This window comes from Bos mutus, chromosome 6, assembly GCF_027580195.1.
Source record: "Bos mutus isolate GX-2022 chromosome 6, NWIPB_WYAK_1.1, whole genome shotgun sequence".
Classification (NCBI taxonomy): Eukaryota; Metazoa; Chordata; class Mammalia; order Artiodactyla; family Bovidae; genus Bos; species Bos mutus.
The window spans coordinates 88,152,516-88,173,099 of NC_091622.1; the positions used below are offsets into that span (position 1 = coordinate 88,152,516).

Here is a 20,584-nt window from a genome sequence, read left to right on the forward strand (position 1 = left end):
GACTTTGGTGAAAAGCTTCAGGAAACTCGTTAAGTTTGGAGGGTGTAAGTTTAAGGGTATGGCTAGCATGACAAATAAGTGGGGGACTGGTCTCAAGAGAGATTTCATTTGTTTCAAAACTGTGCTTTTTCTATCGTGTTGAAGTGAATGCAAAAACAACGACAAAAGGGAAAAAGGCTCAGGTTTAATTCCCAGTTATATTTCAAATGAGGTATTTTTTCTCTTCTAAATGATCAGTACATTATTAGTATTTCCATATGAAGTACTCTTCTTTCTTTTTAAAATGATTTAATTCATTCATTTTTGGCTGTGCTGGGTAGTCCTTGCTGCACAGGCTTTTCTCTAGGTGTGGAGTCGGGGCCACTCTCTAGTTGCGGGGGCTTCTCGTTGCAGTGGCTTCTCTCGTTTGGAGCAGAGTCTAGGGTGCACGGGCTTCAGTAGTTGTGGCATGTGGCTCCAGGGCCTTGTTGCTTTTGTGCGGGCTTTGTCCAGTTGCAGTGAGCAGGGGCTACTCTTCATTGCTGTGTGTGGGTTTCTTATTGCGGTGGGTTCTCTTGTTGCAGAGCCTGTGGGCTCAGTAGTTGTGGCTGGTGGGCTCAGTAGTTGTCATGCATGGGCTTAGTTGCTTGGCTGTATATGGGATCTTCCTGGACCAGGCGTCAAACCTGTATTGGCAGGTGGATTCTTATCCTCTGTACTAGCAGGGAAGTCCAGAAGTAATCTTGACCATTCTCTCTTTAAACTTCTTCCATAAAAATGGGAAAGCATTGAAAAATTATTGAAGCTAGTTTCCTATTTACTTAGAAACTAGATTCTTTAAGCCATATTTATAACTCTTGGTTTAAATATTTGCATTTACTCCCATGCCAGATTCCTTTGATGATTAACTAAATATGATTTTAAATGCAAACTAGTACTGCCACTATGGAGAACAGTGTGGAGATTCCTTAAAAAACTGGAAGTAGAACTGCCATATGACCCAGCAATCCCACTGCTGGGCATACACACCGAGGAAACCAGAAGGGAAAGAGACACATGTACCCCAATGTTCATCACAGCACTGTTGATAATAGCCAGGACATGGAAGCAACCTAGATGTCCATCAGCAGATGAATGGGTAAGAAAGCTGTGGTACATATATACAATGGAGTATTACTCAGCCATTAAAAAGAATACATTTGAATCAGTTCTAATGAGGTGGATGAAACTGGAACACAGAGTGAAGTAAGCCAGAAAGAAAAATACCAATACAGTATACTAACGCATATATATGGAATTTAGAAAGATGGTAATGATAACCTTGTAAGCGAGACAGCAAAAGAGACACAGATATATAGAACAGTCTTTTGGACTCTGTGGGAGAGGGAGGGAGGGGATGATTTGGGAGAATGGCATTGAAACATGTATAATATCATATAAGAAACGAATCGCCAGTCCAGGTTTGATGCAGGATACAGGATGCTTGGGACTGGTGCAATGGGATGATCCAGAGGGATGGTATGGGGAGGGACGTGGGAGGAGGGTTCAGGATTGGGAACACGTGTACACCTGTGGAGGATTCATTTTGATATATGGCAAAACCAATACAATATTGTAAAGTAATTAGCCTCTAATTAAAATAAATAAATTTGAATTTAACAAAAAAAATAAAGAATGAAATGAATTATTTTCTAGGAGTTTTAATGTGTTATTGAAATAGCAGACCCAAATCAAGTGTTTAAAAAAAGTAAATTTGAATGATAAAGAGGATTTGGTGTCAATCTCTGGAAACGTTCATTTTGTTTTAACATACTAATTTATATACAATGTTTTCCAAGAAGCAAACACATACAGAAAATTACAAAACAAGAACAGTGAAACATTATTAAGCCAGATCCAGAGACAGAAAATCGGCAACCCCAGAAGCCCTTTCCCTACTATACTTTTCCAGTTTCTACTTCCTCTTTCCTCTCCACTGTCTTGACTTGAAAATATATAGTTAAATATTGTCTTTTTCAATTTGATTTGAATAAAACCACACTATATATTAAAAAAAATAAAAAAAATAAAAGCTTCAAAGAAGAGAATTTTTAGAAATAACTAACAAATATGTAGTTTTATTCTCAGTTTAGAACATATCTCAGAATTAATCAAAGACAACTATAGGTATCCTTATTTTGGGAACTTTGCTTATTAATTAAGATTGATTAAGATAAATTTTAAGCAGATAATGTTGAAAATTAAATATTTAAATTTCTCATACATCTGCTAATTGTTCAAAAGGATACACACATGGAAAATGCATTATCGTACTATACGGAAAGATTCGGGTGTTTTCAGTTTTTATTTGAAAGCTATGAGATTTTCATTAAATATAGGAATATCAATTTTAAGTTTCCAGAATCATAATGAATTTAATTTTTTGTTTTCTATATTACCATTATATTTCAATATAGTATTACAGTACAAAGTAGGTGGAGAAACTAATATTCTTTTCATTTTTTAAATAAAAAATATGCACAAAGTATATGTGTGAATGACAAGGGCCTGATTTGGGGAATTAGTAACACAATTATGTCCAATGGTAAGGACTGTGTATTTGATCAAGTCTTCCCAGAAGACGCATTTTAAGGAAAAGGCCAGGGTTTAATACTGACTTCAAATAAAAGATGCCATAATTTACCCCAAAAGGCATTATATTTTTATTTAGAAAATTATCATAGTTTCCTTTTTCCTTTTACAATATACATTTTCAGACTTTAAAGAAATGTTTTTCTCCAGTGGAAATAATTCCACAGGCAGATATTAATTTATTTCTGTTCAGCTATGGCCAGAAAGGCATGTTTGGCTCCATTCTTCAGAACTCCCTTAAGCCATTAAAAAAAACTTTTATCAGCTCTAGCTAGCCAGCTATCATCTATATGTGTATTATACATCTCTGTCATGTATCTAAATATCTATCACTTGTTTTTCTATTATCTCTTCTTCTGTGCTTGATTACTTAATCAGTATCCTGAAAATAAAATAAGATCATAGAAAGTGTATTTCTTGTATCATATGACTGAATAGGAAAAATAATGCTTCTCTTAAGTACTTACTAGTCTGTGTGCTTGTATGTGCCATAGGGCAACATGACTGACAGTTTTGATTGACTCAGTTATTTAATTAAGTGAAATATCTGGACTGACAATAATTGGAGCTAGAGAAAGCAGTATCAGAGAAAGTAAATTTTCCTACTGATTGAAATCCATAGTTCTTCATCTTTAGAGCAAAAGGGCAGAGAAAATAATTTTTCAGAGGTAGAGATCAAATCTTGGGTGGGAAGAATAAGCAAGGAACTTTGAAAAAACATTTTTGAAAAATTATCTTTGTTTTGCTTTGTTTTTAGACCCCAAATTTAATTTATTCTGAAATTTAAAATAACATTAAAGAAAAGCATTGTGACTTTTTATTAAAAGAGAGAGAGGGAAAAAAAGTGTGAAATAGGGATGGAAAGAATATGATGCCTGGTAAAGAAGATCTAGAATTCTTATAACCACTAAGGGTGTAATCAGGCTCAGCTTGTCTTGTGTATATTGTGATGGCTCCAGCCGTTGTGCCCATTTTCTTCCCCATGCCTGTTTGACAGAAAGCTTCATGGGCAATATCCACATTTCCTCTAAGTACTTTGCTCTAGGGACTGAATCACACGTGGGCCAGAGCTGAGATGAAAATGTGTATCCATTTTAGTTGTCATTGTTGCTATGGCTTTTCCTTAATTTGCAACCAAAACATCAGCTTTTTCAGACAGAACAGTTTCAGAAAAATGAAAAGACATTGAATCACTCAAGTGTGTGTATGTGTACATCTTTCATTATTTATCAGTTAAAGTATACTTTGAGTTAGTAACAATACAATTAAGAGCTTAACTTTTTAAAATTTATTTTTAATTGAAGAATAATTGCTTTACAGAATTTTGTTGTTTTCTGTTAAACATCAACATGAATCAGCCATAGGTGGCTCAAAGATTAACTCTTTTAATATATCTTATTTCCAAGCTAAGTTATTGATCTGGTCAAATTTTTGAAAATATTGAAAACTAAAATGTTCAAATAGTAAATCACAGATAGAGAACACAGTAATGGTACAAATCGTTTAAACTCTTATGTAAAATTTGATAAGGTGTTTTACACAACTATTGAATTGACCAGGTCTTGTGGAAAAATCAGTTCCAGATGGCAAACATACACAAGGGATTCAGTCAAACAATTTTTTGGCAAGAATGCTATGAATTTTGTAATCACTTATGAACCAATGAAATACAAAGATGAGTCTAGTTAATAATCTACAATTATTGGCTAAAGAAGTATATTAGTGCTGATTTCCCTCTATCATACTATCTTTTCTATCAACCCCACAAAACTTTGGCACAATGAAGTGGGTGACTTTTATTTCTCTTCTCCTTCTCTTCAGCTCTGCTTATTCCAGGGGTGTGTTTCGTCGAGATACACGTAAGAATTCTAGTTTTCAATTGTTCAACTTTTCTTTCCTAGACAAGAATGTTTCAGTAAACCTTGAATCATTAATGAAGAAAGTTTTCCTTTAGCATTTATTTTTAGACTGTTACTATATTTTGTATTTGTGAACCCTGAGGAAGATACCTTATTAATGTATTTCTAACATCCCAGGTGAAAAAAAAAGTGAGAATTGTTTAGTAACTGTAATTTCCTATTGCACATGAAAGAGTTTCTGCAGAGTGACTTAAACTTCACAAAATATAGTTGAAGATAGAATTTAAAAATCCAAGTTTCCAAAGACCTGTTTGCTGTACTTTAATTTATATAAAAAATTCAAAATTTGTGATTTTAATCTTATAAATAGAACTTGTATTTATACTTTCCATTTTGGACTATCCTCTCAGCTAATAGACACTGCAAGAGCATTAGATCTTATCCAAGTTTGAATATAAAACTATAAATATGTAATGACTTCAATGATCTTTCAAGTAGTATCAATGGTGATTAAATAACTTTTCTGCTTAAATGCAGAAGAAACATTTAATCATCATCTTAAGATTTTCTGTAGGGAATCAGAGCTCAATATCCTGGAGCAAATGAATACCCAAGTCAAATGGAGAGAAACATAAAAAATAATATCGTAACTAGTTGTTTCTTCAGAATTTAAAGCAAATCTTTTTTCCCCCCATTTTCCCCTGCAGACAAGAGTGAGATTGCTCATCGGTTTAAAGATTTGGGAGAAGAACATTTTAAAGGCCTGTAAGTTGAAATACTGAAGAATCAAATTTAATGTTTCTAATAGTGTTAGTTGCAATTTTGAAGTCCTTGTAGTCCCGTCATCCAAGACTGTAGAACAGTACTCTCCAATAGGATTTTCTGCATCAGTGGCAATATTCTGTATCAGTGTTGACTAATATAGTTGCCATTGGCCACTGTGGCTATTGAGGACTTGAAATATGGCAATTGAAACTGAGGATCAAAAATTTAAACAGTATTTAATTTTAACTTTTTCAAATATATATTGTCATTTGTGGCTAATGAAAACTGTTTGGACAGTGTAGATCTGGAACTCTTATATAATCTACATGGTAGAAAACATTTACTATATGACTCCTTTCACAACTCATTTACTAAATTCTTTACCCAGCAAATATTTCTGTGGTTTTTTGAGACAATTTGAATATTTTTTAATCTAGTAAAAGGTGAGGAAATAGCTTGTTTTTCAAAGTCTGTCTCATCCTATTTCCTGATTAAATAAGATATTTGTGTATGTATGTATGATTTTTGTTTTAAATAGTTGAAGGACCTGTCTATTTGTCTATTTAGAATGCATTTTGCTTGCTTGCTCACATAGATGATGTGATAGTATGCATATATTGACCTGCACACACATATATTTAAACGTGGTGGAAATATACATCCTTTTTTCTTAGAAAGCCACATATACATGGTTAGGCCTCAGAACACAGCTGACGTCAATAGGATCTCTGAATAATCATGAGAAAGGTGTGTAAAATATAGAACATATACAGACACTATTTGTTTTCTAACATGGCAATCTAGTGTACATTAAAATTTTATTATACTACATTTTTCTGTGTTCTTTATTTCAGGGTACTCATTGCCTTTTCTCAGTATCTCCAGCAGTGTCCATTTGATGAGCATGTAAAATTAGTGAACGAACTAACTGAGTTTGCAAAAACATGTGTTGCTGATGAGTCCCATGCCGGCTGTGAAAAGTCACTTGTAAGTATATTCTGGTTTTGAATAGCATTTCTTCTGTAACATAATCTTGAATGTTTAAAAAGTAAAAATATCTCATTCTAGTTTTCTCAATTATTATCAAAGACTATATTTGTAAGCAACACTCAAAAGTGCGTATAGCATTTCTTTGATGATAGAGATGTTCTAGTGTACTCACAGTTTTAAAAAACATTGCTTTACTGAAACCACACACAAAAGTCATAGTGTTTTTGGAAATTTTTTATTTTTAGAAGTTTCTTTTTTAAATTTAAAGTTAAATTTCTTTTAATAGACACTAATAATGATAGGATAGTTTTTACCTTGTTATCTAGGTAAAAACAACAGTATGGCTATGTATTCCTTGTTTTAGGGATATTCATATTTTTACATACAATAAAAAATCAGGACTTTGGACTTGTGATATTTTCAGATAGATCTTTAATACAAAGATAGGTCTATATTTCTCTTACCACTTTATATATACCTTTCTTGGGACAAGGCAATTTTTTGTTTATCACAGAAGGCTTCCTTCTTGTTTTTCTCTATATGTACTTCTGCCTCAAGGCAGAATCAGTTCTTTAACTACCCACAATAATATTAAATCAGTTCTAATGAGGTGGATGAAACTGGAGTCTATTATACAGAGTGAAGTAAGCCAGAAAGAAAAACACCAATACAGTATACTAACGCATGTATATGGAATTTAGAAAGATGGTAACAATAACCCTGTATACGAGACAGCAAAAGAGACACTGATGTATAGAATAGTCTTTTGGACTCTGTGGGAGAGGGAGAGGGTGGGATGATTTGGGAGAATAGCATTGAAATACGTATAATATCATATATAGAACGAGTCGCCAGTCCAGGTTCGAGATACTGGATGCTTGGGGCTGGTGCACTGGGATGACCCAGAGGGATGGTATGGGGAGGGAGGAGGGAGGAGGGTTCAGGATGGGGAACACATGTATACCTGTGGCGGATTCATTTCGATGTTTGGCAAAACCAATACAATATTGTAAAGTTTAAAAATAAAATAAAATTAAAAAAATAATATTACTCTAAATATGAATTTTTAAAAATATATTTTAAAAGAAATTAATAAATTTTGTCTTGAGCCTATTTCCCCTGAAGTTATAATTACTTTCATAATGAAAATTAATTGATACAGAAAGGATTCATTTAATGGGCTGTGCATTGAGGCAAATATTTCTAGAACAAAAAAATTATACTCTAATGCAGTAACAATTAATATATAGTAGATTGTGTTACTATAACAATTGTATATAGTAGATTGTGTTACTCCTCAGTTTTGAATGGTTTCTACTAAAAATTTGGACCTCTCGAAAAGGAGCAGATCAAATGAGAATCTATCTGAACACTGTCTTCCCTAATGTGAATTCATTGCTACTAACAGGATAATTTCCCTTGAGTTTTTACTTTAATGATTTCTCTCCTGGCCTTTAACCTCAGGTGGAAACAGGAGTTCTGTTCATTCCTTAAAGGCATTCTTTTTGCCCTTCTGTTTTATCCACTATAAGTAATAGTGTGACACTTAATTCCTATGGTAATCACCCATAGATGGTCAAATCAAGGGAAACTCTCTAAATCTGAGAAAAAAAGTGGATTTTTATATGACATACTAACCAAGGTTCACCAAGATACTAATTTCTTGTACTATTCTTTGGGTATAAGGAAAATAAAATGCTGCTCAGCAATTTGAAGCCTGCTCTCTTCCATACAGCACACTCTCTTTGGAGATGAATTGTGTAAAGTTGCATCCCTTCGTGAAACCTATGGTGACATGGCTGACTGCTGTGAGAAACAAGAGCCTGAAAGAAATGAATGCTTCCTGAGCCACAAAGATGATAGCCCAGACCTCCCTAAATTGAAACCAGACCCCAATACTTTGTGTGATGAGTTTAAGGCAGATGAAAAGAAGTTTTGGGGAAAGTAAGTAATCAGATTTTTAAGCTTCAAAATTAAAAATTATGAAATATGTCAAGATTCACTACAATAATTACTATTATGAAAATTATTATCAACATTAAGACTTGAAGTTTTTGTTCTAATGACAATTTTCAAAGAAATAGAGTATTTATTATGTGTAGTAAATAACATACTACAACATTCTACATGATGAAAAAGTTGATCAAAGATCTTTTGCAGAACAGGATATGATCTATACAAAAATAACTGAAGTTGACATGTATTAAGATATTATAAAGATATACTTATATATTTAGCATTCTCAGAATTTATTTCAAATTAGTCAATAACATATCACTGAAATTAAACTATTTTATGCATGTGTGTATACTTATATGTATATATATGTGTGTGTGAGTTTGACCTTTTCACTGACTTAAAGAATGACAAAGGCAAGTTCATCATTTGCAAATTGAGCTTAATTGGTTGATTAGAAGTCTTTGAATTGGCTCTGGGGAGAAGGTAGATTACAAATGTTCCTGCCATGCATTTGTTCCTGCTATAGAAAAGTGACTGTTTTTTTGTTTAAAAATTTAGATACCTATACGAAATTGCTAGAAGACATCCCTACTTTTATGCACCAGAACTCCTTTACTATGCTAATAAATATAATGGAGTTTTTCAAGAATGCTGCCAAGCTGAAGATAAAGGTGCCTGCCTGCTACCAAAGGTATTCTTCAGAAAGAATAGAAGAACCAATTCATAATCAAATCTCAGTTTCGGGACATCTTATGGCTAAATTTAGGAAACTGAAGCTTCCAGCAGAAACTTCTTTACATGGTTTAAACTCCTACCTCTTTCCCCCAATCAAAGAATTTTTCACCTTTTTTGAAGGGCTATGTCTTTTTAACTAAGGGCTATGTCTTTTCACCTTTTTTGAAGAGCTATGTCTTCCACTTTCCTTTTTCTAATAAGATTTGCAAAGTGGATCTGGTAGAGGGAACTGGTTTGTATGTGTCTAAATATCCTGCCTCTTTCTATAGTGCTAGTTGCTATAGTGAAATGCAGAAACTCATTTTTCAAATTGCACAGTAAGAGGACACCATTTTTGTTTCTCTTTTCATGAGGCTTTTTTTTGGGAGGGGGGGAGGGGAGAATTCAAAGTGGGGGAGAATTTAACTGCATCTAGAAGCCTAGGTTTATTGATTTATCCTGTAAATATTTACACTTCATTCTCTTTTCTAGGGAGTTTATTGATGTTATGGGAGTTGTGGAGGAAGGATTAAAATGCATTACGTGCAAAATTAAGAAGTCAGCAAAGTTCTATTCCCTTGGACATTAGTGTACACTGTTCTACTTTTCCTTTTCATTCCCTTTTCCCTGGCAATACCTCCACGCTGGTTCTTAACCACCTGGAGGTTCCATTATGACCAGACTGACTTTTCCTCTTTCTATAGAACAAAATAATTATTTGCCAATAATGAATACTTGGGAATTGAGGTTTAAATTTTCTCTTTAAGATTTAATTTGGCAAAGTCTCATATTTATCATTATGTATTAGATTAATCTTGGAGGAGGAAATAACAACCTATTCCAGTATTCTTGCCTGGAGAATCCCATGGACAGGAGAACCTGGCAGGCTACAGTCCATGGGGTCGCAAAGAGTTGGACATGACTTAGCAACTACACATTAGGTTAATCATTTCAGTTGTAATGCTGGTCTATTGGGGTTTGCTCAAAAGGTTAAATCTTGCTACTGTCAGAGATAATTTTGACTTACGTAAACCCTATTTCCGGAGAAGGCAATGGCACCCAACTCCAGTACTCTTGCCTGGAAAATCCCATGAATGGAGGAGCCTGGTGGGCTGCAGTCCTTGGGGTTGTGAAGAGTCGGACACCACTGAGTAACTTCACTGTCACTTTTCACTTTCGTGCATTGGAGAAGGAAATGGCAACCCCCTCCAGTGTTCTTGTCTGGAGAATCCCAGGGACGGGGGAGCCTGGTGGGCTGCTGTCTATGGGGTCGCACAGAGTTGGACATGACTGAAGTGACTTAGCAGCAGCAAGCAGCAGCAGCAGCAGCAGCAGCAGTCTCATCTGAGCTCCAGAAGGGGTGGTCTGTACATAAATTTTCTTTTCTAATGTTCCTCAAATTATTTCTTTTTGCAGATTGAAACTATGAGAGAAAAAGTACTGACTTCATCTGCCAGACAGAGACTCAGGTGTGCCAGTATTCAAAAATTTGGAGAAAGAGCTTTAAAAGCATGGTATGTTAAATTTAGTTTGCATCTTTTTCATGATGTAAATGGATGGTTCAGTTGACAAAATTGTGCATCATATATCATTTTACACAGTGCTTTCACGTACATCTTTTTGGTTGTCTAAAAGGTAGACATTTGATAGAGATGAAAACCAGAGCATCAAAGACAATTTGTCATTATTTTTAACCTTTTTTTCCCTAAGTAGTCAGAGAATTTAGATGACAACTTTTTTGTTCTTCCAGGACAGGCGTTTAAACTTCCATGTATTTTTAACGATTGTGATCTTAGTATAATAATCCACTGTTTATATAGATCTATAGTTAGGGTCTTTGATCTAATTTTATCTCTCATCCATCCCTCCAACCAATTATCGGAAGGTGTCTGCTTGTCTTTTTATGTTCTGATAACTAATTTCAGTCATCAAAGTTTCTTCTTATTTTCTGGTAGCACCAGTTCTGCTCTTAATCTCTTGTTTTTGCCTGGGCCTCTGTTTGGATATTATCAGCTAGCTCTGTAAGCATCCTTCAATATTTGGACCAAGGAATCCCTTTTGCGACCCCCTGCCATCCCCACCACCAATCCCTTACTTTCTAGTCAACAATAAATCAACATTGGGCAGAAAATCAATTGAAAACAGACATTTTGGAAGCTGTCAAGAAACTGTCACTTGAACTATCTTGCCTGTCATCCCTACCATCAATAAAATCACTAAACAAAACAACCCTAACATGAAATGATACATAGTTAAACAGGGTATGATTAGTTTTGGGGAAGTGTCTTTTATCTGATTTCAGTGACTGAAATGATTTGAGAAAGCTTGTGGATGTTAGGTTTTACATCTTATCAATGAGTACAGAGATTATGCTGAATCAATTTCTTGGTAAAAGTATGCTGAATCAAAACTCTCTAATTTTTGTAGAAGTTAACAAAATTTGTTTTCTCAGAGGCTTTTAGAAGTCAGGAAGAATGTACTTTGGTTAATAATTTAAAAAAAAAAGGAGTAACTGGAATTTGTATGGCATTTCCCAGTTCATAAAATGCTTTCATATAGATTATCTCATTTAATCGTCACAACAATGCTTTGACTTAGCATGTTGTTGTGACTCTGTGGGGACTGAAGCTCACAGAGGCTAAGTAACTGGCCTAGGGTCTCATGATTATTAAGCTATAAAGCCAGATGTGGAAGTCATTCCTGGGCTCTAAACCTGGGGCCTCTCAGCACGTTACCTTTTTTAGAATCCCTCTTTGATTTCTGTTTTTATGAATTGCTGGACTTTTAACCTCCATATGTACTGCCCTAAGGAAACATTTTGCTCTAACATTTGGTTCAGAATTATCATTAAAATAAGAGCTAATATGTCTTACAAATTATTTCTGTGTGTTATTTGAGCCTAAATTTTCTAGTTATGTGTAGTATTTTCCTAATGCTTTCACATAAAACGTTGTCTGTTAATAATATTTTGATGGGAGAATTTTCTTTTTAGGTCAGTAGCTCGCCTGAGCCAGAAATTTCCTAAGGCTGAGTTTGTAGAAGTTACCAAGCTAGTGACAGATCTCACAAAAGTCCACAAGGAATGCTGCCATGGTGACCTACTTGAATGCGCAGATGACAGGGTAAGGAATCCTCAGTATGCTTTATGGTAACATATTGCTTAAGTTGGTAGAATTAGTTTGTTTAGCATAAGAACAACTGAGAGCGGTTTGAGATTATTTTCTCTGCTGGGTCTACTCAATCCTTTCCCTGTTTCCCTTCCTTCTGCCCTCCCTCCCTCCCTCTTTCTTTTTTTCTCTCTGATATCCTATTCACTAAATGATCTAATAAACTCATTTATAGTTTGTAATCCCTTTCATTCAAATTCTGAGATCAAATTCTTAAAGCTGAAGTAGGACAGTCACAAAGGTAGATTTCTAAGATTTCTTGAAGAGGTGGAGGGAGTTGGAGAAAGGCTGGAACCTGAAGAGAGCTTTGGAAATTATGTAATTTTCCCCTCTATGTTCTCTCTTAATTAACACCCTACATTAAAAATACAAATATTTGGAATGATATCTTTTTTTTTCCCTCAAACTGACAAAATACAAGAATCCTAACCTCTCAGGACACTTTCTGAAAACTTTAAGGCAGATATTTTACATCTGTAAGTAGAGTCTGTGACCATGATCTTGACTAACTTTTCAAAAATCTCCAGCACTTTATTTGGTTATTTGGTTTCAAGATGCCTGCACTTAATTTGGGGGGATATTTAGAAAAACACTACTGAGTTTTAATTTAAAAACTTAAGTGTTTTAAAAGTAGGTATAAAGTTAATAAATAACTGACATGAGCCCCAATTAAGACTAGTTTTTTTCCAATCATGTTTTAGTAGTTCTATCTGTGCCTCTAGGCTTCGCAGCACAGACTGAAAATGTTCACAGAAGGCATATCAGTATAAGTATGGTCTTAGAACACAATGAATGTGTTCTGTCAACATAGTAGACGTCTGGGGAGGAAGCACAGGAATGTCAATTTACACTGAACACTTTTTACCTACTTGCTTATAGGCAGATCTTGCCAAGTACATATGTGATAATCAAGATACAATCTCCAGTAAACTGAAGGAATGCTGTGATAAGCCTTTGTTGGAAAAATCCCACTGCATTGCTGAGGTAGAAAAAGATGCCGTACCTGAAAACCTGCCCCCATTAACTGCTGACTTTGCTGAAGATAAGGATGTTTGCAAAAACTATCAGGAAGCAAAAGATGCCTTCCTGGGCTCGTAAGTGGATAAGAAATGATCCTTTCATACTTTTACATGATCTCAGAATTTAGGAAATTATTCTAGGCTTTCCCTTGGAATTGCTACAATTTTCACACTGCCTGCAATGTTTCTTTATTCTTTCCTCTTCTGGTCTTTAAACATTTTTGGAAAAATTGATTTTAAAAAATTGTCATAAAATAATACATGCTTATGCAGATGCTCTATCAATAGAGTACAATGTAATAATAAAAATTTATTTTTACTCCCACCCCTGACTCCTTAGGAATATTTCTGGAAATACATGTAGAAATATTTTGTTTACATGTAAATTATATATATTATTCATTCATGCCTTCATTCAAAGTGTATTTCTAGAACTTATATATGTGTGAATATATGTAATACATCTTTAAGCCTCTATATCTATCTGTCTATCTATCTGATGCCAGCGAAGAACTATAAAGTATGGAACTGTTACCAGGTGCTTTAAAATGAAAATGAGTCAGATTTTGTTGAAAAGACCAGAGTCCAGTAGCATGCAAGGCAGCATATAATTAAATGACAAAATCAATGATTATATAAAATCAGTAAGTGTGGTGATAAACTTTAAATTTTTATTGCTCAATTATAGTATCCTGTGCACTAAATCTTTTATAAAATTACATACCCATAAAGAATTTATTCATACAGAGAAGAAAAAAATTAAGAATATGTCTCTAGTTATCTATCAGAACATTTTTGAAGTGTAGTCCAAATTAGACAAGATGTACCTAATAGTAACAAGTGTCATTCATTAAATAGTATGTGCCCAACAGCGTGTGTTTTGCATAGATTACATCATGTATTTCTCACAGTTCACCTTCTGAGACACACTATTATCATCCCCATTCCACAGAGGAGGAAACCAAGGCTTAAAAATTGTAATAAGTCACCTAAGGGGATATAATAAAGCAAGTGGTAGAGTCAGGGTTTGATAGCTTTAACTCTGAACCTTCAAGCCCTTAGTCCTTGACTGCACCCGGCTTAGTCTAATTCAAACCTTTAGGATATGATTTACATTTATGGTTAATTATGTGGTTTTTCTTGCTCATTTGTCTAACAAAATCTATTTTATTGTCATCTTAATTAGGTTTTTGTATGAATATTCAAGAAGGCATCCTGAATATGCTGTCTCAGTGCTATTGAGACTTGCCAAGGAATATGAAGCCACACTGGAGGAATGCTGTGCCAAAGATGATCCACATGCATGCTATTCCACAGTGGTAAGTTTCTGGAAGGAAGACATATAGCTCTTTGGTTGATGATTCCAATAACAGGAAATAAAAATGATGCCAGATTATTATATCATGCAATGTAGATCTCTTCTTAAGATGATTTCAGTTCTGTGCCTGTAAACATTATAGGAATAATAACCTTCAATAAAAAAGAAAGGTCGAAGAGAGCACTCTCTTAATTTTACATAATCTTGACCATGCATTTTTTTCCTTTTTAGACTCCTGAGAACAAAATAAGGCAAATTTAAATGTTAATTAAAAGAAATTTAACATAGATATAAAGAAGGTTAACCTGTTTTCAAGTTTTATTAAGTAATCAAGAATTAGTATCTTAGAGAAGATGGTGAAATCTATTGACATAGAATATTTTCAAATCTCTTTTGAAACAGTTTAGGAATGGTTTTGAAAGAAATTAAATAAGGAGAAGAAATCTGCTTCAAGAATTTTTAGCATATTTAGCTATGCTAAAATTTTAGCATATTGGAAAAGACCCTGATGCTGGGAAAGATTGAAGGCAGAGGGGGAAGGGGGTGACAGAGGATGAGATGGTTGGATGGCATCATTGACTCAGTAGACCTGAGTTTGAGCAAACTCTGGGAGATAGTGAAGGACAGGGAAACCTGGTGTGCCGCAGTCCATGGGATCACAAAGAGTCAGTCATGACTGAGAGACTGAACAACAGCAACAGCAAATATTTAGCAACTAGCTCATGTTTGAGATATTTAGCACTCAGTACATAGAGTGGTTTTCAAACTTAAGAATCAGAGGAAAGTCATTTTCTCCTCTATCAAGAAACTAGTTATATGCCAAGTACCACACAAGATGACCAAGACGAAATCTGTTATCTTAGAGAGCTCGGGATCCAACTGCAGAGATGGCTTAATAATAACGAGTATTTATAATTATAATATAATATTATAATTATAATATATTTATAATTACAAGGTGGTTTGATGCTTTAGTCGCTAAGTCATGTCTGATTCTTGGAACCCCATGGACTGTAGCCCACCAGGTTCCCCTGTCCATGTGATTTCCCAGGCCACAATACTGGAGCGAGTTGCCATTTCCTTCTCCAGGGGATCTTCCTGACCCAGGGATCAAACCCAGGTCTCCTGCACTGCAGGCAAATTCTTTATTGACCGAGCCACCAGGGAAGCCCATAGCCACCGTTTATTAGGTTTTTACTGTATCCCAGGCTCTGTTTTAATTTCATGAGCTCAGGAGGTTTACAGAGTAATTCTCTGAGGTGAGTATCATTTTCATCTCCATTTTAGAAGTGAGGGTTCTAGAGCTTTGAGATGGGAAGTAAAGTTGAACAACTAGAAAATGAATCAGATGACCTGGCTTAAACACTAGGAGTTGCATTCCAGAGTCTGAATGTTCTTAATCACTTATACAGTCTTACCAAATAAACAGTTTGGACATATAATAGGTTTGGCATCAAAAAGCTATTTACATGACTTTGGGCAGAGAAGAGGAAGGATCTCATTCTACCAAAAGGGTGAAAAACAACCTGCATCTGGTCCTCATATAGAATGTTATAAGCACAATTCTTTTCTTTTTCAGTTTGACAAACTTAAGCATCTTGTGGATGAGCCTCAGAATTTAATCAAACAAAACTGTGACCAATTCGAAAAACTTGGAGAGTATGGATTCCAAAATGCGTAAGTATATTTGCTTATTGGCTAATTTTTCTTGTTCATTTAGTAAATATTTAAGATGATATTCATAGACCACCTATCATAGAACTTTTAATTTTGAAAGTAAAGTCTTATTTCTAATCACTCTCCATCAAGAAAGACAAGAGAAAATGAGATAAAATAGTTGATGGGGTGAAGAGCTTATATTTGAGGACAGTTTAAAAAGTTGGGCTCATATCTGGGAGGAAAAATATCAAATATTGGGTTATAGGAACTGAGGATGCTGTTTGACAGTTAAATAGTTTATGAGTGAACAAAATAAAAACAATGCTTTACAGAGCAGAAAATAAGTCTTCAGTGGCTGTAGCTCAATAAGATGATAGACTAATGTTCTGATTAAATAGAGCCTTATCTGTGGAAGTTAAGACAGGAAGGGGCACATCATTTAACTGATATTTACTTTTCAGCTGACACCTGTTACCACTTTTTTAACTATAGGTGCTTGGAATAACATTGAACAAGATACAGTCTCTTCCCTTGAGTAGATTATTGTTATACATTGACTTTCACTAGTGATTAGCATTCTTAGTAAATGATTATTACATGCTAGATACCATGTCAGGCTGATTGTATACTTTGTTTCTTTTCGTTTAGTCCTTGCACCATCCCTTTTGAGTCAGGTGTATTTCCTTCTGTTTTATAGGTGAGAAAATTCATCCATATCTTTCAGATTTAGGATAGTGCTGATGTGTATTAAGCTCTCAGTAGGTTTTATTGAAAGAAAGAAGCAATTAAAAAGTATTTTAATGTCACTGAATTATGATAAAGTAAGCCACTTTCCTAAGATTATATAGCACAGGTGGGATCCACAGCTAGGTTACTTAGTTGCTCAGGACAAGGTCTTCACCCACATTATTCCGCCCATGTGAAGATGAAGACAATTTATGAGTGGAATAGGTCTTCCCTGGAAACCATCTTGGTGGATTTTGGCTAAGTGTTCTCTGCTTGACCTGATGTGTTAGAAAAAGAGTTTCTTGTCTGACTGAAAATGCATGGATTATGTTGTTACAGGCTCATAGTTCGTTACACCAGGAAAGTACCCCAAGTGTCAACTCCAACTCTCGTGGAGGTTTCAAGAAGCCTAGGAAAAGTGGGTACTAGGTGTTGTACAAAGCCGGAATCAGAAAGAATGCCCTGTACTGAAGACTATGTGAGTCTTTTAAAATAGAGCTGTCAGTAAGGATGAATTTCTGTCTTTGGATGTTGACAAAGCTTTCAGAAGCAAGTGAAAGTGCTTGCTTTCACTTGTGTGTGTGTGTGTGTGTGTGTGTGTGTTGTCTATATGGCAGTGGCAACCAGGATTTGGTTGCCTATATTATCTTGACCATCAGAGGATTTAGATAAGATTCCAAAAGTGATAAATTGTTTTTAAAAAATTTCATGAATTTTTAATGTTCCATCCTTGAATTTTCTAAATTTTTACTTTTTTGGGTTTTTTTCCTTTAATGTATCAGTATAAGACTATTTCTTCCCTACTCCAACACATATCTCAGGACTTCTCTTAAATTATGCAATCAATTATTTTCTCAAATATATTATTCCTAAAATGTAGACATATTTAATTGAGAAGATTTTTCAAAGTCCCTTTTTACCTGTAGTTCTAAAGTAAACTGTTGCCTCAAATCAACCTTGGATTCAATGTTGTGAGTTAAAAGATAGAGTTTGTTTTGGTCCAGTGGAAGGTAGGAGTTCCTGGAAAACTTTTCATTATGCTTTCTTTGAGCTTCTGTGTTCTTGCCTGTTTTTAGCTGAGCTTGATCCTGAACCGGTTGTGCGTGCTGCATGAGAAGACACCAGTGAGTGAAAAAGTCACCAAGTGCTGCACAGAGTCATTGGTGAACAGACGGCCATGTTTCTCTGCTCTGACACCTGATGAAACATATGTACCCAAAGCCTTTGATGAGAAATTGTTCACCTTCCATGCAGATATATGCACACTTCCCGATACTGAGAAACAAATCAAGAAACAAACGTGAGGAGTATTTCACTACTCTTTGTGTTGGTAATCTTGATAGTGAGAACTGTAAACAAGCAGCTTTCTCTGAAAGAGTGATTATAGACCCAAAGTACAGAAGTATTGGCCATGTTAAGCAGATAAAAATGTCAAGAATAAAATGCATAGTCTTTTGTTTTCTTAGCAAAAGAAAAAAAAAAAAACCTCATCATCTTGCCTACAAACCATTCAGAAGAATCTTGTGGGTTAAAAGCTGCAGCAGAATTATATCTTAGGCTAGTTCAGTAGAATAAGCTGAACAATTAACTGATGCATTTTTGTAGATAGCAAATTACTCAGTAGAAATCATACGAGAATTTAATTCTGGGCATGAATAGTTACTTTCAGTTTGTTCTGTATCGACCTACAGATAAGGCAGCCCCTTAAGATCTAACTTTTGAGAATGGAACTTGGATTAAAAAACATCTGTCATTTCGAGTTCAGAGGCTTGATTCCCTTGATTCCTTATTGCTGTCACAAGGGGTTATAATTGCAAGAAATTTAGCAACATGAAGTTGTTATTACCTCTGGTGGCTTTTGATCATGGAGCTAGATTTTAAAGTAATATTGTGCCCATATGACTCTTTCTCTAGCCCTATTGTCTGCAGATGTCAAAAAAAGAGAACCACCAGCTCCCTTGAGTTGGATAGTTTTATTTCCTATGGCCTCTATATTATTAGGGCTTCCCTGGTGGTTCAGGACTTAAAAACTCTGCCTGCAATACAGGAGACCTGGGTTCAATCCCTGGGTCAAGATTGTTATTAACTTTGAATGGGGTGGATTACAAAATACCAAGAAAAATATTCTCAGATTAGAAACTTTTTAAATGGAGTCCAGGATAAGTAGATTTTTAAAAATTATTTTTAGCTCTTAAATTTATACAATTCAATATGCCATAACTCCCCAGATCAGATAACATACGAATGCAATGACATCATCTTTTCCGGTGATTTACTAAAGAACCATTGGTTGAGATACACTGACACTACAAATGTTGAGCAATTTACATTGATTACTTAATTTGATCCTTCCACCAACCCTGTGAAGGTGGATTTTATTCTCATTATGCAAGTAAGAATATTGAATGGCAAGCCTGGGCCTCAAATCCAGAGCTGTCTGGCTCTAAAACTTAGAATATTTAACAGAACTGCTACCATTCTTACCATCTCCATTTTTATTCAGTGAGTGCATTTCTTTCTGTTTTTTGTTGTTTTTATTCAAATGCAGTGCACTTGTTGAGCTGTTGAAACACAAGCCCAAGGCAACAGAGGAACAACTGAAAACCGTCATGGAGAATTTTGTGGCTTTTGTAGACAAGTGCTGTGCAGCTGATGACAAAGAGGCCTGCTTTGTTGTGGAGGTACTGGAGTTGTTTATCTTCATTTTAATATGTCTAATTTCCTTTGCTGTTGCATTTGATCAAGCTAGGGGTTAGTGGTTTAAGTACCTGAAAGAAATTATGTGTGTGTGGAACAGGAATCTTATTCTTCGTACAATTGTCTTACCAAATGACTGAAATATTCTTTTTTTAAAAAAAATCTCTTGTTGCACTGTAGTTGTGTTTTAATATTTGTTCTGTTTCCAAAGTTGTATGTTTATGAATTTAGACAGAAATATTTCTAAAGCCTGAAATCTTTTGGTAGAGACAGCATCAAAGCAAAACTTAATTTAGTTTAACATTTTCTTGAAAATGGTAATTTGTGATTTGGTTGAATATGAATAGTTGATTTTATAGGTTACAGGGGAAATTTCTATTTAAATGTGTGAATCATTTAATATTTCCCCCTAGGACTTGACAGTATTTCATTCCTCAGGGAGCCTCCTTCTAGAGAGTCTAGTTCAGTTCAGTTCAGTTCAGTTCAGTCGCTCAGTCATGTCCGACTCTCTGCAAGAGAGTCTAGTACTGAACTGTTATTGAAGGATGTGATATATGAAAAATTACTTTGTAATCACCAATGGCTGTATAAATGTTACTTCTTAAAAATCCTAACAGTTGTGCTAATATTTCCCCCGTATCTGTCATTTCTTTGTATTTAGGGTCCAAAACTTGTTGTTTCAACTCAAACAGCCTTAGCCTAAACACGACACAACCACAGGCATCTCAGGTAACTATACTTTTCTGTGCTTAATCACTCAGTCGTGTCCGACTCTTCGCGACCCCATGGACTGCAGCCCACAAGGCTTCTCTGTCCATGGGGATTCTCCAGGCCAGAATACTGCAGTGGGTTGCCATGCCCTCCTCCAGGAACCATACTTCAGATTTTTTTAAAAAACTAATTATATAGGGCTTCCCTGGTGGCTCAGGGGCAAAGAATCTGCCTGCCAATGCAGAAAACGTGGATCCCAATCTCATATGGGATCCAGGAAGATCCCATATGCTGCGGAAACTAAGCCCGTGCACCACAGCTACTGAGCCTGTGCTCTAAAGCCTGGGAGCCACGGCTACTGAAGCCTGTGCACCCTAGAGCCTATGCTCG

The 20,584-nt window shown here is 35.2% G+C and overlaps 1 protein-coding gene across 1 annotated transcript; it reads left to right on the forward strand.

Moving 5' to 3' along the window:
• The first annotated feature begins 4,381 nt into the window (after positions 1 to 4,381).
• ALB (albumin) lies at positions 4,382 to 20,201 on the forward strand. The gene is made up of 14 exons (XM_005891243.3): positions 4,382 to 4,469; positions 5,177 to 5,234; positions 6,089 to 6,221; positions 7,960 to 8,168; positions 8,742 to 8,874; positions 10,314 to 10,411; positions 11,890 to 12,019; positions 12,944 to 13,158; positions 14,270 to 14,402; positions 15,981 to 16,078; positions 17,126 to 17,264; positions 17,863 to 18,086; positions 19,335 to 19,467; positions 20,145 to 20,201. The coding sequence occupies exons 1-14, from the start codon at positions 4,391 to 4,393 to the stop codon at positions 20,184 to 20,186; spliced, it is 1,824 nt and encodes a 607-aa protein (XP_005891305.1). The 5' UTR covers positions 4,382 to 4,390; the 3' UTR covers positions 20,187 to 20,201.
• The last annotated feature ends 383 nt before the right edge of the window (positions 20,202 to 20,584 follow it).

What these genes read in the sequence shown, in the direction of transcription:
- ALB (XM_005891243.3), top strand. Translation starts at nt 4,391, where the DNA reads ATGAAGTGGGTGACTTTTATTTCTCTTCTCCTTCTCTTCAGCTCTGCT. An exon ending in GAAGAACATTTTAAAGGCCT is followed by an intron (nt 5,235 to 6,088) that starts GTAAGTTGAAAT and finishes TCTTTATTTCAG; the next exon opens with GGTACTCATTGCCTTTTCTC. An exon ending in AAACAAATCAAGAAACAAAC is followed by an intron (nt 18,087 to 19,334) that starts GTGAGGAGTATT and finishes ATTCAAATGCAG; the next exon opens with TGCACTTGTTGAGCTGTTGA.